This window comes from Schistocerca americana, chromosome X (assembly GCF_021461395.2).
Source record: "Schistocerca americana isolate TAMUIC-IGC-003095 chromosome X, iqSchAmer2.1, whole genome shotgun sequence".
Taxonomy (NCBI): Eukaryota; Metazoa; Arthropoda; class Insecta; order Orthoptera; family Acrididae; genus Schistocerca; species Schistocerca americana.
The window spans coordinates 622,856,334-622,879,155 of NC_060130.1; the positions used below are offsets into that span (position 1 = coordinate 622,856,334).

At 38.9% G+C, this 22,822-nt stretch overlaps 1 protein-coding gene across 3 annotated transcripts in view; it reads left to right on the plus strand.

Moving 5' to 3' along the window:
* The window catches only part of LOC124555532 (probable cytochrome P450 CYP44), a 260,162-nt gene that overhangs the window by 189,438 nt on the left and 47,902 nt on the right, over positions 1 to 22,822 (plus strand). For all 3 annotated transcript variants that reach the window (XM_047129486.1, XM_047129487.1, XM_047129488.1), the window contains exon 8: positions 11,981 to 12,059. In XM_047129486.1, the coding sequence (XP_046985442.1) occupies positions 11,981 to 12,059 (79 nt within the window). The remainder of the gene's footprint in view (positions 1 to 11,980; positions 12,060 to 22,822) is intronic.

Sequence of the window (22,822 nt, forward strand, 5' to 3'; positions counted from 1 at the left end):
GTTCATGACCAATTTACTTCAAATTTTCACTCATTACTCTAATAAACATAACAGATGCAGACTATATATTTTTATGTATATGGTATGTAAATATGTACGTATACTATATAAAGAGGAAACATCATTAGCAAAAATCGTGCAATGTTTTTGATTGATTTATTTCAAATACTTACAGGATGTTCTCATAAATATTTGGACAGACATAAGTTATTTATTTTTTATGTATGTATACATATAAGCGAAATGTTAGCAAAAATCCCAGAAAGTACTTGGCCAATTTACTTAAAAATTTTCACATTAGATAGATAGATATCCAGCGATCACAGGCCCTGCAAACCATGTGCTGCTTCCACAAACTGCCTCCATTCCTTTCTGTTTTGTGCCTGATTCCTCCAGGTGTCTACAGTTCCCAGGGCTGCTAGCTCCTTCAGCAGGTCGTCCATACAGCGCTGCCTCGGTCGTCCAATGGGGTGTTTGGTTTTTGGTTTCCCCTCTAGTGCCATCTTTGCCTGTCTTCCATCTAGCATACGGGCAACATGGCTACATGGCCCACCCATTGTATTCTTTTGCTCTTTATCTTCTGTAGAATAGTTGGTTGTTGCATCAGAAGGTTTATATCCTCATTTTTCCTCCTCCTCCATTCTCCGTTATCTAATACTGGTCCACATATCTTCCTCATTACTCTTCTTTCAAATATTAATAGTTTTTCCTTTTCTCGCTTAGTCATTCTCCATGTTTCTGAACCATACATTACTGCTGGGCATACAACTGTGTTGTAGATTTTCATCTTAGTGTTCACTGAGATCAATTTAGAGCCAAGAATCTCTCTGAGGGAATGCATGCATTTCATTCCCACAGATATTCTTTCCTTGATGTCCATTTTTATGTTGTTGTCTGTGGTAAGCAAAGATCCCAAGTATTTGAACTGGTGTACTCTCTTGAACCTCTTGCCATCTATCTCAAGAAATTATTCCTGCTCTTGTCTTCTTCCTAATTGCGTGAACTCTGTTTTGTCATCAGTCTTCTGACTGGTTGGATGCAGCCTGTCATGAATTCCTGTCCTGTGCCAACATTTTCATGTCAGAGTAACACTTGCAACATACACCATCAATTATTTGCTGGTTGTATACCAGTCTCTGTCTTCCTCCACAGTTTTTACTCTCTACAGCTCCGTCTAGTACAATGGAAGTTATTCCCTGGTGTCTTAGCAGATGTCCTACTGTCGCTCTGTCCCTTCTTCTTGTCAGTGTCCTACTATCATCTTGTCCCTTCTTCTTGTTAGTGTTTTCCATGTATTCTTTTCCTTGTCAATTTTGTGGAGAACGTCCTCATTCCTTACCTTATCAGGCCACCTAATTTTCAACATTCTTCTGTAGCACCACATCTCAGATGCTCCGATTCTCTTCTGTTCTGGTTTTCCCACAGTCCATGTTCACTACCATACAATGCTATGCTCCAAACATAGTCTCCGAAATTTCTTCATCAAATTTAGGCCTATGTTTGATACTAGTATCTCTCTCTTGGCTAGGCATGCCCTTTATGCCAGTGCTAGTCTCCTTTTTACGTCATCCTTGCTCCTTCCGTCGTGGGTAATTTTGCTCCCTAGGTAGCAGAATTCCTTAACTTCATCTAATTTTTGATCATCACCTTGAATTTTAATTTCACTTTTGAACTTTCCTTTTATTTCTGTTGTTGATTCTTCAATGCAGACATTGAGCAATAGGGGCAAAAGATTACATCCATGTCTTACCCCCTTTTTAATCTGAGCACTTCATTCTTGGCCTTCCACTCTTATTGTTTCCTCCTGGTTATTGTACATATTGTATATTACACATATTTCATTATAGCTTATCCCTATTTTCCTCAGAATTTCGAACATCTTGCACAATGTTACATTGTCAAATGCCTTTTCCAGGTTGACAGATCCTATTGAAGTATCTTGATCTTTCTTCAGTCTTGCTTCCATTATCAACCACAACGTCAGAACTGCCTGTCTGGTGCCTTTGCCTTTACTAAAGCCTAACTAATCATCATTTAACTGATCCCCAATTTTATTTTCCATTCTTCTGTATATTTTTCTTGTCAGCAACTTCGACGCATGAGCTGTTAAGCCGATTGTGTGATAATTCTCGTCCTTATCAGCTCTTGCAGTCTTCTGGATTGTATGATAACTGGACATTTAAACCATTAGACAAATTGTCTCTCCCATTTATATTCATTATCCTTATATATAGTTTTAAACAGAAATTGTATATACAGCTATGCACTGTTTTGTTTTCTTCCTTGCAGTTGACTTAATAGAAAATAGGAAAGTCCTATTTATGGTTTATCAGCTTATGATTAGAATAGTACTATAGAATCTAAATTGTCCGAATCTTTCTAATCCTGCAGGAAAAGAGGAGACTGACAGGTAGGGGGCAGGAAATGTACACAAAGAGGTGGAAGTAGCAGACAGACAGTGTGAAAGGGGGAGGGGGGGGGGGGGCAGGTGGAGAGAGGTAGAGGGAGGAGGAGACGGAGAGAGAGGAGGGGGTGAGGAGGTGATAGACAGAGAGAGTGGGAGGAGGAGGAGATGGTCAAAGAAAAGGGGGGAGGAAGAGACAGACAGGGAGGTGGGAGAAGGAGATTAGGATGTATATCCAATTCCCATACATATTTACCAGTCGTGAAGCATTACTGGGTTCACTAGTGTCCTATATAATTGCTCATGTATTCTCTTACCAATTAATTTTTTATGTGCAATATTATTTTGTAAATTTGATATCTCAGTCCAGAAATGTGGAGCCACCCATGTAACAAGTATCTAACATTCAACTCTCTAATACTCCTGCTGGCAGCTTGTCTTTGAAAATATCTGAAAGGGTTGTTTATGACTAGATCTGAAGATACTTTAGATCAAATGGCTTGTTGACTCGATCACCATTAGGTATTGGTAAGGGTACTATATAGAGAAAGCTGTGTTCATTTGCACTAGTGAACACAATGTGAACTATGGTACACAATGAGATGACAGAAGTAATGAGATTGCAATATGCACACATAAATATGGCAATAGTATCACAGACACAAGGTATAAAAGGGCAATGCATTGGCAGAGCTGTCATTTGTACTCAGATGATTCATGTGAAAAGGTTTCTGATGTGATTATGGCCATACAACAAGAATTAACAAACTTTGAACATGGAATGATAGTTAGAGCTAGACTCATGTGACATCCCATTTTGGAAATCATTAGGGAACTCAATATTCCAAGATCCACAGTGTCAAGAGTGTGACAAGAGTACCAAATATCAGCCATTACCTCTCGCCACAACCTTCACTTAATGATGAGAGCAGTGGCGTTTGCATAGAGTTGTCAGTGATAACATACAAGCAACAAAGGGTGAAATAACCACAGAAATCAATGTGGGACATAACAATGAATGTATCCATTAGGACAGTGTGGCAAAATTTGGCATTAATGGGCTATGGCAGCAGACAACTGATGTGAGTGCCTTTGCTAAGAGCATGACACGCCTGCAGTGCCTCTCCTGGGCTTGTCACATCAGTTGGACACTACACAACTGGAAAACTGTGGCATGGTCAGCTGAGTCCTGATTTCAGTTGGTAAGAGCTGACAGTAGCGTTTGAGTGTGGCACAGACCCAACGAATCTGTGGATCCAAGGTTTTAACAAAGCATTGTTAGAGCTGGTGGTGGCTCCATAATAGTGTGGTCTGTGTTTACATGGAATGGAATGGGTCATCTGGTCCAAATGAACCAATCATGGACTGGAAATGGTTATGTTTGGCTACTTGGAGACTGTTTTCAGCCAGTCATGCCCTTCATGTTTCCAAACAATGAAGGGATTTTTATGGATGACAGTGCACCATGTCACTGGGCCGCAATTGTTTGTGATTGGTTTGAAGAACATTCTTGATAATTTGAGCACATGGTTTGACTATCCAGGTTGCCCAATAGGAACCCATCAAATATTTATGGGACATAATTTAGAGATCAGCTTGTGTCAGAATCCTGCACTGGCAACACTTTTGCAACTACGGGCAGTTATAGAGGCATCATGGCTCAGTTTTTCTGCATGGGACTTCTGGCGACCTATTGAGTCCATACCACGTCGAGTTGCTGCACTACGCTGGGGAAAATGAGGTCCAACATGATATTAGGATGTATTTCATGGCGTTTTAACCTCATTATAATAGGTATCTAGTGGAGAAAAGTTACACAAATTCATTTTTGCATGTAGAACAATTGTCAGAAACTAGAGAAGCAAAACACAGAAAGGTGTGTTAATGAAATTCTATAGGACAATGGGTATTCTAATGCTTATGTGTTTAAGTTAATACTGGGCTAGGGAAACAAAAATGGAATACAGGCCAAAGAAATGCAATTGTGTAGAGGAATGGGTGCTGTTTAATAACAGACTTGATTAGAATTGAGACAATGTGTACTACAGTACCCACAGAATGACAGCATCCAACATACATCCTATATTCTTACAATAGATAGGGGAGTGTGGGTGTGGGTGGGAGTGGAAGGGAGGGGAGAGAGAGAGAGAGAGAGAGAGAGAGAGAGAGAGAGAGAGAGAGAGAGTCACTTCCCCCATGGGAACTTATTTTATCCATGTTACCTACAGCAAGTGAAAGCTCTCTGGCCGTAAGACCACTATGCCAGGTTATGGTTCTGACAATAGAATCTAATACAGTCCATTGGAGAGCCACAGCTCACATTTTGTGTACAGATGTGTTAAAAATTTCACAGAGAGGAATTATAAAATACCACATGTATCAGGTGCATATCGTTGAGTGATCACAGAACTAAGGTCTCAGAATCACTGTAGTACTGAAGTAGGAAGTAGAAGAAAGAAACTCCATTAACTACCTAGAGAGTACCATAATGAAAGCCAACAACAAATGGTAATTTTGAGCTTTAAGGAAACTTACATGCACTGATCTTATCATCAATGCCAGTTGCTGCTATCCACTATGATATGATTTTTTACTTTGACAGTTCATCATCTCTCACTCAATTCCCCTTGGCCAACAGTGAAATGTGTAAAGAACTCAGTGATGCAAAACAAATTGCAAGATCCAATGGTTTTTCTACAAATGACATTGCACAACTGTACGATAGGCTAAAGTAAGAAAGAATACATAACAGCCAAACACATTCTCACCTAGAAAAAAAGAGGTGATAAAAAAAGAAAGGAAGAAAACTGTCCCTGTGGAATTTCATAGTAATATGTCTCAGCAAGTAGAGAAATGTTTTAGAAAATCTAATGTTAGATTTGGGTTCCAAGTTAACAATACACTACGAATTTAGGTAAGACATCAGATGGGAAGTGCTTAAGATTGATGGCTTTGGAGTATGCAAGATTGACTTCAAACAATGCTATATTGGCTAAACTGGCTGCTCTTTCAATATGAGGTTTAAGGAGCCTTTGCAGCCATGTAACAAGACTGCCTTGTGCTTACATTTAGCTGAGACTGGCCATGCTATAGGGACATTCATATTAGCATATGTACTGTTCCCATAGTACCAAAGGGTCATGCTCTCAGTTTGTTGGAGGAGTTAAAAATGTAAAAAAAGCAAGAAGAGTTTGGAAGATAGCTCAGTAGACAGAACGATTTTGCTGCTAAAGCCTGCTTAGTCTTTTTTGGCAGTGTCTTACCTTAACAATTTAAAACTTCTATAATGTACACCTTTCTTAGTCGTTACCTTGTATGATATATGCTTTATTTTGTTATACTGCTCTCATCACTCTCCTTTTTTTACTCTCTCTACTCTGTTTTACAATTTATGAGGCTTGTTTGGAAAGTAAAGTACAATTTCTTATAAAACATAAACCAATATAGATTTTTTTTAAAAAATCTATTTTTATTTAATTCCTTACATATATCTCTTCGTTATGTTGTTGGTCCAAAAAATTAAGAGCACAAGCCATTCTTTCCATTTTGTGTTTCTCAGTAAGCGACCTGGGAAACCAATGTGCACACAACTGGAAAAATTGCAACTTTTCATAGACAGTTTTGTGCAAAGTTGTTCTACCCACATTTGGAAATTCTGATGGCGAAGTTGAAATTGTGAACTGATGGTTTACACAAATCTTTTTGTGTACTGCTTTGACCAAACCTTCTGAGATCACTGATGGTTGGAATGATCGCACTACATAATGGACATTTTCCTATCTGTCCTTCAAAGCTCTCACCCTTTTCTGCACTTCACCATCACTTGTTGCATTGGGGCCATACATCTCAGTTATCTGTTGACAAATTTCTGCTGCTACATCATTCCTTGGTGTCAGAAACTGAATCACTGACCATATCTCACTGTTGGCAGGCAGAACAGTTGCTCTAAACATTTTGAACTGAGACTGTAAACAGCAGCTTTGATGATAGCAGTACAAATGGCATTGTTTGATGAGCAAGGTATGCCAGCAGTCAGTGCAAATCCGCATCTCAATGTTCGCATGACATTGGATTAGTTATGGTGATTTGGACCTTACTTTCAAATAACATGCATATTATATTGGCTGTCTTATCTTATTAATTGAGTGACACAATGTTTTCTGGTGTTTGTCATGATGCGGGGTATGAGGGGCCCCTCTGGTCCCAATGTCTCTTTGGTCAGTACTTGCCTATGTCACAACAGAGGCCACTGATTACCACTTCTAATCTTAAATTTTGTATTCATTTTCATCACTTTCAAGTTATTTTGTTAGCTCTTTGAACTTGAAACATGGGTGTACTAATACTGTTATCTAAGGTTACTGCCTCAGTTTTTCAGCAATACATTGTCACTCAACTGTTACCTTTTTAAGAAATTTTAAAAAAAATGTTTCACTTATCGATTTTTGATGTACTTCATTTTATTATTGTAACAAATTATAATAAATTTTATTTTCAGAAAAGTTTTTTGCTTAATGTATGTTTTTTTAGTTAATTGTATGTACATATATGTCAAATATGTGTGCAGCAGTGACAGCTGATGAGTTTTTGTAGCAACACCTGATGAGTTTTTGAAACTGTACGCCAGTTTGCTGTGAACAGTGATGCCTTTCACATTGTGATTCTCCTGGCACTGAGGTCTGGTCTGCACTGTATTATTGTACCTGTTTAATGATGCCAACGTAACTTTGTTTATATCTTCTGAGACTGCCACTTTGACTTAATCATGTTAGGATAACATAAAGATGTTTCTCTTTTATTTGGGTATGTTTCATCACATTTTTAAACTCATGTTCCCGCTATATATGAAATTACTCCTTTTTTGTTATTTCATAATTTGTTATTTATAAGATGTAGTTTGTCTAGCAGTTGCAACTGCTTTCCCTTTCCAGACAGGTAAGAAGATTGTCAATATGGCCTGAAATTAATAGTCTGATGACAATTTGTTGTGGTCATTTACTGGAATTAAAGAAATTTAGTATCAATGTGTTGGCAGGAATTGTGCATGGCAGACTAGTAGGACCATACACTTAGCACGCAAATTAAGAGTTGCTGTTTATCCTAATTTCTACCCAACAAATTGCAGAAATAAAACACTTGTGGCACAATAGAGTGTAACCTAATTTTCTGCACTTCATATGGCAGTGTCTAAAATAAATGTTTAATGAATGATGAATTGAACACAGGAGATCCAGCAGCATGGCCTCCCCATTCATCTGACCTTAATCCTTTAGATTTATGGCTGTGGGGGACATTTAAACTCATTGGTGTAGTCTTAGATTAGATTAAATTTACTTTAATTCCAATTGATCCATAGTGAGGAGGTCCTCCAGGATGTGGAACACGTGAGGAAAACAATAATACATGACAAATATTTACAACTGAATCAAATAAGCTAATGTACCTTCCACAGGTGCCAAGTGGAATGATCGTCATTTTTTTTAATGAATGCTATATGAAAGAACCATTTTACAAACACTAATGCACTGAATTTAAAATAAAAAAAAAGTTTTATTTATTTATGAGGTAATAAACATGTAATATAACTACTACAATACTTATTTACAATGAACACGTTACTGCACTGCAATGGTGCAGAAGTTAGATTGTACTTACACAGACACACACACACACACACACACACACACACACACACACACACACACACACACACACACACACACACACACTTGTTTACAATGAACACATTACTGCACTAAAATGGTGCAGAAAATATATACACAAGTTCATTGGTCCTACTGAGAAATTCGTCAATAGGGTAGAAGGAGTTGGCCACCAATAAATCCTTTAGGCTTCTTTTAAACTGAATTTCATTTGTTGTTAAGCTTTTTATGGCTGCTTGCAAGTTATGGAAAATGTGTGTTCCTGAATAATGCACACCTTTTTCTACAAGAGTAAGTGACTTTAAATCTTTGTGAAGATTATTCTTATTTCTAGTACTGATGCCATGAATTGCGCTGTTGGTTTGAAAAAGTGATATATTTTTAGTGACAAATTTCATTAAGGAATAAATATATTGGGAAGCAGTAGTTAGTATCCCTAGTTCCCTAAACAGGCTTCTGCAGGATGTACTTGAGCTCACACCACATATAACTCTTACTGCACATTTTTGTGCCTGGAAAACTTTAGCGTGGCTTGATGAATTACCCCAAAAAATAATCCCATATGACATTATGGAATGAAAGTAAGCATAGTGTGCCAGCTTTTTCATTTTTGTATCCCCTATGTCTGACACAATTCGCATTGCAAATAGAGATTTGTTTAGATGCTTCAGCAGTTCTGTGATGTGCTTCTCCCAGTTGAATTTATTATCAAGCTGTAATCCCAAGAATTTAACACTGTCCACTTGTTCTATCTGCTTGTCATTGTATGTTAGGCATATACTCGTGGGACACCCCTTACAAGTTATGAACTGCATGTAGTGTGTTTTTTCAAAGTTTAGTGACAAAGAATTGGCTAGGAACCAGTGATTAATGTCCACAAATATTTTATTAGCCAATATTTCTAAAACTACACTTGATTTGCTATTTATTGCAATGTTTGTATCATCGGCAAACAAAACTAACTTGGCATCTGATAATGTTACTGATGAAAGGTCTACACCCACTGACAATCTGCACACATTACAGGAGCATGTGACCCTTTCATGTGATCAACTTTGCAGGCAGCCAGCTGTGTTTGCAGAAGTTCATGATTCTTTGAGGATAGCTGAAGAATGTGCACTGCCTGTGTGTTAACGGACAAATGGCTATTGTAGCATAACTTCTTTCTAATTTTAACCAGAACTGTTTCTTGTAAGAAAATATCCTGCATATTTAAATGGTTATAGAGGAACATGAGGCATAGTATATTGTTTGGCTGAGAGACTACTATACTCATTGACATTAGGAAGGCAATATGATTGTCTTTGATGAAATTGCAACCTATATTGGAAGTACTACTTCTACACAGATGGATGTGTAGGATTATGTGCAGAGAGAATCATACTAGAAATCAACACAGTAGTAGACCACAAATGTATTGTCAAAATGGAATGACAGATATCTCATCTGTATCGACAGTGATCTGTAATGGCGTTTCATTGTGGTTGTTAACGGAGTACCTTGAGCTGCCACCTAGACTACAGCACCTACCACACAGCAGTGTGCCAGCAACACAACAGCAAAAGATCACACCTCCAGTTGCCAAGGTACCAGGTGGTGCTACACTCTCTGCATATGGCACTGCTATTGTTGGCACTATCTTGCCTCCATGAGTCATGCGTCACCACCACAATTTCTTGGTATTCTTCTGCGAGATGGCTTTATAGGATAATGTCTGTCAGCTATTGAGTTAATGTGGGGAGTTCACTGTTCTCCGGACTTTTAGACTACCCTGGCCAAGTACTCTCCCAGTCAAAGTTCCATTCACTGAGCACACAGTTCACTCTGGGCTTTATCACAGGCATACTGTGGCTCTCCAGTCAGGGCCTACTGACTTACATGTCACATCCAAGTCACTGAGTCATCACAAGTGCGTCAACCATGGATGACATCCATGTGTGAACATTTCCTGGCTAGGTCAGTGGTACAATATTAGGACAAACTAGGTAGTGTCTCTGACTATTTTAGCATACACAGTATGGCTCACATTTTCTAAGAAACTGTTACTGTATTTGTTCAGAATACTGAGATAAGTTCCATTGATCTTTAGCTATCTGGGCACATTCATTAATTAGTGGCATGAATCACACATGGACGATACATCAGTTGGCAATGAGGGTAAAACTTTTCTGAAACATTCTCATCCCACCAGTTGGTGACATCCTCCACATTGCCGGCCCACGACCCACCGTGTCTCATGCTGCTGGCCCTTGTTCCACTGGCCTGCCTCATGCCCCTCTCTATCAGGCACTTTCCTTTGCTTTCTCTGTCCTTGGCTCCTGTTGACACCATGAACTCTCACTCTCTGTCACTTCACTCTCTTCCATTCCACTGGCCATGGCTTTTCCCTAGTTAACAGGTTGCCCTCAGTTTCTCTTTCCTTTCCACCTGTTCTCTACACTTGACCCACACCCTTGGGGCCTGGCCCTCCATCCTCTCCTGGGCCTCTTCTTTACTGAGTGGGAGTCACAGCCACCTCACACTCTTGCTCTCTTCTCCAACAGGTGACTTCTGAGCATGTGTTGTGCCTTCTGACAGACTCCACTGTGAATCGTCTCGGTCCGGTCGCCACCCCTGAACATCTTTGGTCATGATTGTATCCTGTGACCTTAGGGGCCCCTCTCATCTGTGCAGAAAGACTGCCTTTCCTTGTCTGGACACCCTCTGTGGCACAATGTCAGATTTCCCATGTACTCCTGTTCTGCGGTCCTGGAAGTTTTGCCGTATGGCCTGGCCACAGCAGATCGTGCCACCTTTGGTAGCCCAGTTGACCTTTCTCACTGACAGCCATGCGCATGACTTATTTCCACATTCACTCTTCCCTATTCTCAGCCAAGTGGACTGCTCTTTCTCTGCAGCCACCTCAGTCCTGCCAGCCTTCAGTCCTCGCTTTTGGGTCTGAGTCTCCACTGCTGACGGCACTCCTCCTTGATGACCCCAATGCCTCTCCCTTGGGGAAGAGGGAATGCAGTACCCTTGGTGGTCACCTACATCACAGTCACTTACCACCCAGTAAGATGGTTCCACCAGCTGCTCTGTATGCAACAACTCGCTGTTGATTCAGTTTTGGTACATATTTCTCATACTGCCATCATTAAGCAGAAATCTGTCTTCTACGGCCCATCCACCAGCCACACAGCAGTATACTGTGTGTTGCTACCCTTCAAGTAAGCCAGCAACACAACTGTGGAAGATCACACCTCCAGTTGCCACTGTATCAGTGGCACTATGCTTACTGTACATGGTGCTGTGCTTGCCATTCATAGTGCTGCTATTGTTGGCACTATTTCGCATCCCCGAGTCACGTGATACTACCTCACTTGCCTGGTATTCTTCCACTGGATGGCCAGAGTGCCCTGTTAGGACAGACCAGGCAATATCAGTGACTATGCTAGCATAAATTATATGGATTGTACCTTGTAAGAAACTGTTACTGTAGTTATTCAGAAGACTAATAAAGTTCCTTTGTTACTTGGCTACCTGGGTACAGCCATACATTAGTAGCACGCATCACACAAGTAGGTCAAATCAGTTAACAGCATATTGGAGCACTACAGTTGGCATGCCATTGTTCATCCTTCACAGTTTACCAGTATATGTTGCGTCATTGACTATGTGCAATGACTGCAGTGTGCCAGATACCCTGATACTAAATCAGTGATGCCTGCAGATGCAGTGTCTCCTATAGTTCCTGGAATAGTGAACTCTTAAACTTGCAACAATTACCTCTATCACCTAGCGTTTTTCTCATAAATATTGCATTGTTTTTTTTTTTTTTTTTTACTTTGTACTGTTTTGTATGTTATTATAACAAATACTTGCTAGTGTTGCTTGTTAATACTAATTTCTGTTTGTCTTTTGGAATTATTTCTAGATTTTATCCAATTGGAACTGAGGTATCAAGAATAATTCAGAAGGATCTCATTCTGTCTGGTTATCATGTCCCAAAAGGTGTAAGTAGATATCAGTTACAAATTATATCTTGGTTTGTGGCTGAAATTTGTCTATACCCAATTGCTTCTATTATCTTAAATTTTCTTTCTAGCAGATGATTGATTGAGATAACGTACACAACTCTTAAATAAACTTTCAAATGGTTACATTAATAGACTTTTTCCTTATTTTCCCAGAAATATTTAAAAGACCACCATCAACTTTTTGTTTTGTCTGTTCGGCATTTGTATCATGCCGTTGGGTTATAGTGTGTTTTTTTTTTTTTGATTCTACTTTCTTTGCTGTGTTGATTCATACTTTATCTCTATTGTTCGAATTTAAAACTTTAATTTTTAATGAATTTAAAGTTTTTATTATTGAAGTACAGTGTCCTCAATAACATGAATAAATCATTTTTAGTATTTCTGGTGTGTTGCATTCAGTACCATATAGATTTGGTGCCGTTTCTTTGCTGTTTGTAATTCTCCCGTTTTTTGCCAGATGTGTCATTGAAATAATGTTAACAAGGAATCTGTTTTTTCCCCTTGGGTCTCATTTGCTACATTTTGGTCTGTACTTCCACTCTTCATTGTTATTATCCCTTTTATGAGTCAGTCACAACTCGTTGTTAATTCAGTTTTAGTACATATTTCTCATACTGCCATCATTAAACAGACATCTTTATACACTTTTTTATTTGTGCTTTTTTTAGGAATGTTTCTCATCTGTTTTCACCTAGCAAATATATCTCTTCAAGAGATACAGTATCGAGTTACTTGATACTGTATTGTTCCTTCTTTAGATAGTGCTATCTCTTCCTTGTTCATCTAGTTTGTTGTTAGTCACCAGATATTCTGTCATTGAGGTGTAACTCCTATTTGTCCAAGTATACTTGTGTATTAGTAAGTTTTAATTTATTGAATTTTACAGAGTTTATAAGTATGTTTCCCTTCTTCTTACATGTTATTTCTCTGTCAGGTACAAGGAAATTTGGTGTAGTGGTATTGCTTACCCTTTCATTTAAATCCCCTATTATTGTGGCTTGATTGTCCTGATTACACTTGGTGAGCACATTTTGCAGATCACCATAGTGGTTTTTTGAGAAAACACACTTACTTACAGTCTAGTAGGACAAGTAAGTTGTATTTACCAAACATTTTTAACATTTATGTATGTGCCACATTAAGAGAATGAGAAGATAAATTTTAAAAACAATTTTAGTTGGACAGGAACATTATGCTCAGCTCAATTCAGTTTGTCAGTGATCTAGTTTTATTTTATGATAATAAAACCAAATATCAGTTAACTATTCACATCCTAAGAAAAGCATGCAGAGAATAAAACATGAATATTTCTTCCAACAAAAGATGAGTAATGACCTTTGTGTAACCAGAGCCAAGACATGAAAGATTGTAGTTAACAGTGATATTATAGTATATTATAAATATTAGATTATTTCACTTACCTGGGATGGAAAGTAACTTATGGCTATAGCCAAGGCATAGAAAAGAAGAATAAATAAATCCAGTTTCATGTATGAAAAATTACCAAAAATTTGGGAGACAAAGCACAGAAAAGATCCATCAATGAAATTCTGCCCCACTCTCACTTATTGAAGAGAATGTTGTATCTTTACTGACAAGTATAATACAAGCACAAGAAATGAGATTTTTCAGATGACTAGAAGACTTTGTGATGATGGACAGGATTAGAAATGAACCAGTTAGAGAAAAATCACAAATATATAGCTCCAAAGGAGGAAAAAGGCCATAATTGTTTGAAATGGTATCACAGCAGGCTTTGTTGCCTAATACTGAAAGCAAAAGTGAAGAAGTGTTTGTATGTAAACATGGAAACTTTATTTAGCATACTTTGTGATTTGCAATCTGTTGCTTTTATATATATTCTTAAAATAACTCCTCTGAAGACTACGAGGGCGGTTCAGAAAGTAACCTCCGATTGGTCACAGTGCGGGTTGTGGGGGGAGTAGCGACGCCATCTGTGCGTTCACACACTCAACAGGTCAGTCGGCATCAAGCCGTGGTCGAGTGAACGTCGTACCTGCGCTAGTTTAGTTTTTGTGGCAGTTTGAAATGTGTGCTGCAATAGAAAACCCCACCAAATGTGAAGTGCGTGCTGTCATAAGGTTTTTTACAGCCAAAGGATATTCTGCAGCAGCTATTCATCATGAGCTTTGTGCCGTGTACGGACCAAGAGTTATGAGTGAAGGAGTTGTCCGTGAATGGGTACGTTTATTTAAAAGTGGACGAGAAAACGTTCATGATGAAGAGAGGTGTGGTAGACCATCATTGGTGACTGACGAACTCGTTCAGACAGTTGATGCAAAAGTTCGTGAAAATCGATGTTTCTCAATGTCGGAGTTGTCTACTGGTTTTCCACAGATTTCTAAGACTCTCTTGTACAAGATAGTGACAGCAAGATTGGGTTACCGTAAGTTCTGTGCACGATGGGTGCCCAAAATTCTTACCGACCACCACAAAACTCAAAGAATGGCCTCTGCATTAGACTTTCTGTCACATTACGAGGACGAAGGAGAACCATTGTTAAACAGAATCGTGACCGGTGACGAAACCTGGATTAAGTACGTGAACCCTGAGACAAAAGAACAATCAAAGATGTGGGCACATTCAAATTCGCCTACCAAACCAAGAAAAGCCTCGCAAGATTTTTCTGCCAGAAAACTGATGGCAACGGTGTTTTGGGATGCCAAAGGGGTGTTGTTGGTTGAATTCATGGAACGTGGTATGACCATTAATCAAGACGTGTACTGTGAAACAATAAAAAAGTTACGACGGGCTATACAGAACAAACGCCGTGGTATGCTGACTTCCGGTATCGTTTTTTTGCACGATAACGCCCGTCCTCACTCTGCTCGCAGAACAACGGCCCTTCTTGAGTCCTTCAAGTGGGACGTTATCAACCATCCACCTTACAGTCCAGACCTGGCGCCAAGTGATTTTCACCTCTTCATGCATTTGAAGAAATGGCTCGGGTCACAGCGGTTTGATGACGATGAAGAGCTCAAAGATGCGGTCACAGGCTGGCTCCAGGCACAAGCGGGCGATTTTTATGCAGAAGGAATTTCAAAGCTTGTTAAGAGATACGATAAGTGCCTCAATCGCTATGGAGACTATGTAGAAAAATAGTGCAAAGATGTAGTTGTAAGATGTATATATTAAAATATTTTTATTTAACTTGGCGTATTTTTTTTAAATCAACCGGAGGTTACTTTCTGAACGGCCCTCGTATTTTGTAAGGTGCTAGGCCTCTCATGCTTCCCACTCACATTATACTGTAGTGTTAAACAAAAAACAGTTTACAAGTATAAATCAAAAATAGTGTGGTCTGTCATTAAATCTGAATTGGGTATTAAAGTGTATGACTATGAAGTTTCTAAAACTAAATTCGAATATGACACCATTTGAGATCCTATACAGTTATCACAGAGCTTCAATACATTTTTAATGAATGATATGAAACCTGATGTCAATGTAGCAGATTACCAGGAAAAGTAAATCCCTTTGGGATTGGTCAAAAATTTGAGTGTCCCACAAAATGGATCTGGAAAATATTACACTGCTGGTCATTAAAATTGCAACACAATGGAGTTGTCATGAAACAAATATCTAATTGACACCAATTTTGCTACAGACATATATGACTAGCTTTCCAGCTCAACTGCACAGAGTAGGTGGAAGTAATTATATCTACATTTTCTATACACGGTGACTCACATAAAACTTGCACTGCAAAAAATATTGCAGAAATGGAAAGTGCTTTTGATGTGCATTTCTCACATAATGGATTAGTAGGCAGGGGCTCAGATTGTTAGCCAATAAACATGTAGTAATAATACTTAAAAAGTGTATTTTTTGTGCAAACACACACTTTTTGAATGAAACAATACCTATTGACATTAACAAACTTAAAGTAGGGTAAATTAGAATGTCAGTGGTGTTTGTTGAAAGGATTCTAGTGCGAGTCATTTACAAGATATCATATTTTGAAAAGCTCCTGCACTGACACTTACCATCACAGGTTGTGTTCTGAAGGACGAGTGGCAGTGGCAATACACACTTCCTGTCTGTTATGGAATGACTACTGCCCATGTGCTAGCATTTCAGCAGAAATGTCCAAGTGGGGTGCAGTAATACGTCATTGAGTTTCTCAAGTGTAGTTGGTATGTCCTTGTAAACAGTGTCTTCCAGCTTTTCCCACAGAAAATGTTTACAGGCATCAAATCCAGGGAATGGGCTGGCCAAGGTACAGGTCCTCTGCATCCAATCCAATTTGAAAACAATTCTTGAAGACATGCTGAAGTACTTCGTTCACTACAGGCTGGACATCCATCATGTTGGTACTACTGGTTCCTCTTAGTCTGCAGAGGAACATCTTCTAGCATCCATGTAAGATGATCTCTTAGGAGGCTGGTACACTACAGGCTGGACATCCATCATGTTGGTACTACACGTTCCTCGTGGTCTGCAGAGGAACATCTTTTAGCATCCATGTAAGATGATCTCTTAGGAGGTTGTGATACTTGTGCACATTCAGCGTTCTGTCTATGAAAAATGAGCCTATGAGCTGATGGTTCACTATCCCACACAACACATTTACACTCCATGGATACTGACATTCTACCTGACAATGCCAATGGTGCATGTTTCAGGTGTTTACTTGTCCATTACTGGCAAATGTGGCTTCATCACTGAACAAGATACATGAAACATCTGGAGTATCCCGCCTTAATGTCCATGTACAGAAGTTAACACAATTCTCATAATCATTTCCATGCATCTCTTGATGGATAGAGATATGATAGGAATGGAACCTATGTCGATGCAGAATGTGTAGGACTCTTGCCTGACTAATACCACTTCTTTGTGTGATTGCGCGGTAGCTAACGTGTGGATCAACTGCAACAGTGGCAAGAACATTTATTTCCCCCTATTCTGTTGTCACTCGATTCCTCCTGTTACATTCTCTAGATGTTACACTACCACCTTCACATAACTAGTTGAAGAGGTTGATAAATAACTGCCGAGATGGTTGACATTTATTGGGCTATCTTGTTGCATACAACGTAGAAGTCCAAACTGCATTCTTCCTACACTTTCCATACACCATGAGCATGTTGTCTCTTTTTGCAAATCTCATCATCCACTCGTGAACTACTGCTTGGACCATCACACACTAAGTGACTAGCAAGTCGCTGTGAACTCGAGGAACACACAAGCACACTGTAAGCATACATAACAGCACTTTACCTAGTAACTACACAGGTTGAAAACAAGTGTTGGTGTGGAAAATTTTCAAAATACAATATCTCATAAAAGACCTGCACTAGAATCCCACAACAGACACCACTGACATTCTAATTTTCGCTAGTTTTAGTTTGTTAATGTCAATAGGCATTGTTCCATTTAAAAAGAGTATGTTTGCATAAATATTGACTTTTTAAGTATTATTACAATCTGTTTATTGGCTAAAAATACATGCCCCTGACTTTCAATCCATTCTGTGAAAGCCGCACATGAATAGCACTTTCCATCTGTGCAGTATTTGCGGTGCAAGTTTTAGGTGATTCTCCTGCATAAAGAAAGATTACACAGTGGAATTTTCATTCAGAAATGACATTTGAATATTGATTGTTTGTAAGAATATTACGTTTTACCTTGTGTAAGTAGGAGAAACATCTGCTGGCATATATCAGAATTTGACAGTGGGAGGATCACAGCCCATCAAGACTTCATTTAATAGTTCCACGATCAGTGCCCGAGAGGACAGAAATAGTTGACCCTGCCTTGCAGGACTGTATGGGGATGTCACATACTTCGAATTGGGAAATCGGCTCATTTGCAGTGAGACAAGTATCAACAGAGATAGTGCGATGACACGTGGAGCATCACAGATTGTCAGCACCATGATCAGTGTTGTAGCTTCTCCTCACATGGCAGCAGAGGAGGCAGGCCAGCAGTGGTGCACCCAACACCAGTGGAGACGGAAGTGGCACCACATTATCTTTACAGAGAAGTTCTGGTTCTGCATACGGCATCACAATGGATGTATCTGCATGTGGAGGGTCCAAGGAGAATGAACATTGCCAGATTACACTCGTCATTGACACGTGGGCCCAGCAGGTGGCATGATGGTGTAGGGTACCACAGGGTAGACAACACAATCACCTCCATTTCACATAGCTTCAAATCTGGACAGCAGGCATTACAACAGACACTCAGAGATCATGAGCTCAGTAGGTCACTGACAGTAGCTATCAGTAGGAATGTTAAAAAAGTTAGGAAAATATTTCTTCGTAGTGAGAGTCATAGGAAATAGATTTCAAACTGAGTGGTCAACATCAGACACTTATATCTGGGACTGTCAATGTTGAGTGTAAATGGACAAAATTCAAATGTATTGTACAATGTGCATTAGATGGGTATCTCACAAGCAAAGCCCTATTAGAAAGAGGATCCGAAAGTAAAGAGAAATTCCCCACAGATTTACACATGGTCAAAGCCTTGTCATCAAATGGAAGTACAAAGAAAATGAAATGAGTATGCGGAGAGTCATGCGCAAAGCAGTCAACAAATTCAAAAGTAAAACTCTGTTTTTCAATCTTGATGAAAAAGATTTGGTCTTATGTTGAGGTAGTAATCTGATCAAATCCATCTATATATTCACTCAGTGACCATACTGGCACAAAAATGGAGAATAACATAGAGAAGGCCAAATTACTGTATCCTGCTTTCCAAAATTATTTCACTGTGCAAGATCATATTCCAGTTCCTCCTCTCAATCATTACACAAGTATCAAACTGACAGATATTGACATAAATGAAATAGAAACTTAACTAAACTTGCTCAACAGAGGGAAGATGACTGGACCTGATGAGATACCTATATACCTATATGATTCTGCACATGGTTTGCAAAATAACTTGTTGCTCTTCTAGCATCATTCTATTGTAGGTCACTGGAAGAACAAAATGTTCCAAACAATTGGAAAATGTGCATGTCACTCTCATTTTCAAGGAAAATTGTTGAACAGATGAACACACTTGTAGGACTGTGCTACTGATATCAGTCTGTTGGAGAGTTTTGGAACATGTTTTATGTTTATGTATTATTGTACTAGAGATAGAGACTGAACATCTCCTGCCCAGGGATCAACATAGATTCTGAAAACAATAATCTTGCAAAATTTAGTGCACTCCGTTCATCCAGTACATGCTGGTGTCCAGGTTGATGCCTTCTTCCTTGACTTCCAAAAGGCATTTGGACAGTTCCATACTGTTGCCCAAAGCATAAGGCACAAGCATAAAGGATGTCAGACCAGCTTTGTGGCTGTATTGAAGTGTTCCTAGCAAATAGAGCACAGCATGTCTTTCTCACTGCAGAAAAAAGACATAAAAATAGCTTAGAGCATACTCCAAGGGGATGTTATAGAACCATTACAGTTCAAAATATATAAAAATGACATACAACTCTGTGCTCCAGGCATTCCCAGTTGTGGCAATATGTCTTGCAAAAAGAAAAGCACATGCAGCTGTCTGATAATCTGTAATGAAATGCAACTGGTTTTGTGGCCTATACCCACATCCTCAGGTGAATATCTGAACAGAAAACACATGAATGACTATCCATTTGGCCCAGTGGACCCCATGTCATAACATTACAACCACAAAACCCTAATATTTACAATAGTTAAACATTCAATACTTTTAAGTCATTAAAGACATCGATGAAGGAACGATGGGAACCCAACCTCCACTGGTAAAACAACATAACTCCCAAATGCAGATAGTCAGCTAGAAAAGGGGCCAAATGGTGTGTACTTTATCCTCCATAAAAATGAGGTAGAACCTACAACCAATAACAATAAAAAATACAGAACAGAGGGAGCCTGGACAATAGCCCACACCAAAGTGGCTGTTTGAATACTTACAGATTATCCATCACATCCTAGTGGCAGCCTCCAAGAAAAGCAACAACACAAAAGCCACACTGAGCATGCAGCAAAGCATTGGTACCCAGAGCATAGCACTTGGGTCACTGAGACTGCCTCTGCAAGGTGGGATGAGCAGTAGATTAACCACATCCCGTTTACTTATACACAACTAGGAAAGGTTGGGCTCACCCATTACATCCAAGCAATAAACAATAACAACCACAGCATAAAACATTACATATCACAAAATAAAGCATACACAGTCTCAGACACAAAAGCACAAAAGCTACGAAATTCCGTGAAAAACAAAAAAAGAGTGAACAAACGTTTAAGGCAATCATCTTGTGCGACTGCCAAGCCCACAATATATCGAAATTTCTAAATGAAGGTGATCACATTCAAAGTTTTGGTTACGTCTACCCCCAAGCACATGCAAGGGTTGTCCTAAAAAATATTGATCAAAACCCTCCAAAAACTTGCACCTCTGACATTGTTGTAATTGCAGCATGAACAAATGACGTCACTTGCAACAACAGCCAGAATCTGCTAAAAACACTAAGAAACAAACTACCATGTGTTTCATCAAAGAAAGTGTTCCTAGTTGATGTACCATTTAGACATGACCTTCCAAACAGGTAGCGTGTAAACAGAGACATAACAAACACAAACTCACAAATCTATAAACTCTGTTCAAAATTCGCAAATGTCACCGTAATTGAAGCTAGCAAATTTCTCAGAGAACACTACACACGACAGGGCTTCCACTTGAACAACCTTAGCAGAAGAGAAATTGCAAATCAAATATCGCAATCTGTAGAGCAAAAGAAAGGGCAAAGCGGTCCTATAATACCTATTAGATTTAAGGAACAAAACATAACTGTAAAAAATCTTCACCCAAAGACAAAACCAGTGTAAACCATACAGGTTACGCCAACGAGGGTAGGATGTTAAACCCATAAATTTTTTTATGGCCAAGCCCCCTACCTCTGCAGAGGCGACAAAAAAGAGCCGTCAGTGTCCACATACATACAGCTTTGCCATATACCACCAAAATGTACAGTCAATAACAAACAAGCTTGCAGAAATTGAACTCCTATTCACAAAAGACCTACAATATGTAAATGTAATTTGCGTTACAGAACATTGGCTGAAACCAGACCAAATTAGTTCAGCTAGCATACCTGGTTACACATTAGATTCCCACTACTTCAGGAAAAGCCAGAAAGGTGGAGGTGCTGCCATATTTATAAGAAATTCCATAAACTACACACGTTTTGACCAGTTCGACCACTTAAATAAAGAAAATGATTTTGAGGCAGCTGAAATCGAAATTCTAGAAGCAAATATAATCATAACATGTATCTATCGTTCTTCAACAGGCAATGTATGTGTCTTCCTAAAAAACCTTGAAATACTCCTAAACAAACTTCACCAAAACAAAAAGGTACTAATTTTATGTGGTGATTTCAATGTTGATTTCCAGTCTACAGGGCGTGTGAAAGGATCCCTACTGAATCTCACTAACTCATTCAGTCTGAATCCCACAGTAACATTCCCAACAGGCGCAAAAAACAACACCAAAACCACACTTGACCAGATATTTGTAAACTGTCCCTACCACAGAGTCGAACCTCTGGACACAGGCTATAGTGATCAATGTGGCCAAGCCGTATAGCCGCGTACCTTCCAAATGTTCTCTCCTTAGACTGCAACAACAAATACACAACTAAAGTAAGAAACTACAGCAATGAAAACATGAAAATCTTCAATGATTCCTTAGCTGCAGAAACATGGAACAAAGTATATGAAGCAGACGATACAGACAACAAAATGGAATCATTTCTAAACACATTTCTATATCACTTCAATATTGCCTTTCCTCTTAAACTCAAATGCACCACATCAAAAGAACCCAATAAGAAGCCTTGGATAACAACTGGTATAAAGATTTCCTGCAGAAGGAAGAGAGATCTGTAGAAGTATTTAAAAAATAACACCACCATCCCCACCCCATCTTAAGAAAGATACATCAAGCAATATGTCAAAATCCTTAAAAAAGTCATAGTGTTGGCGAAGCAAACAGCAAATGACAACTATGTGGCAACATCCTCAAACAAAACCAAGGCAATGTGGAGCATTATAAGGAATGAAACAAATCAAAAGCCACATAAACATGAAAACACTATCCTGATCCACAACAACACCAGAGTTACTAATCCACAAGAAATTGTAAATATATTCAACAATTACTATGAAAATATTGTTAAAAATCTGTTACAAAGCTTCAACAAACCCACACCCAACAGACAAAACAAAATAACAACTCCTTTAGAATCTATATTCTTCTGGGAAACAACTCCTGAAGAAATTGTACTAAGTGCAAAGTACCTCAAGAATAAAATCTCATCTGGAATCGATGACATCCCAGATTTTATCATCAAAAACTGCATAAAGAAAATAGCTGTCCCACACTCAAATGTGTACAACTCATCGTTGATGGCAGGTACATTTCCAAAATGCATGAAAGTGGCTAAAGTCATCCCAATCTTTAAGAAAGGTGAAAAACTCAACGCAGAAAATTACAGACCGATATCGCTGTTACCTGTGTTTAGTAAACTTTTGGAGAGACTAGTTCACCAAAGACTAATAAATTTTCTTGATAAGAACCAGATACTATCTGATGCCCAGCACGGTTTCAAAAAAAAACAAATCCATGACAACTGCCATATATGAGTATTTACACTGCACCCTAGATACTCTAGACAAAAAACAAAAAGCAGTTGGGCTCTTCCTAGATCTGTCCAAGGCATT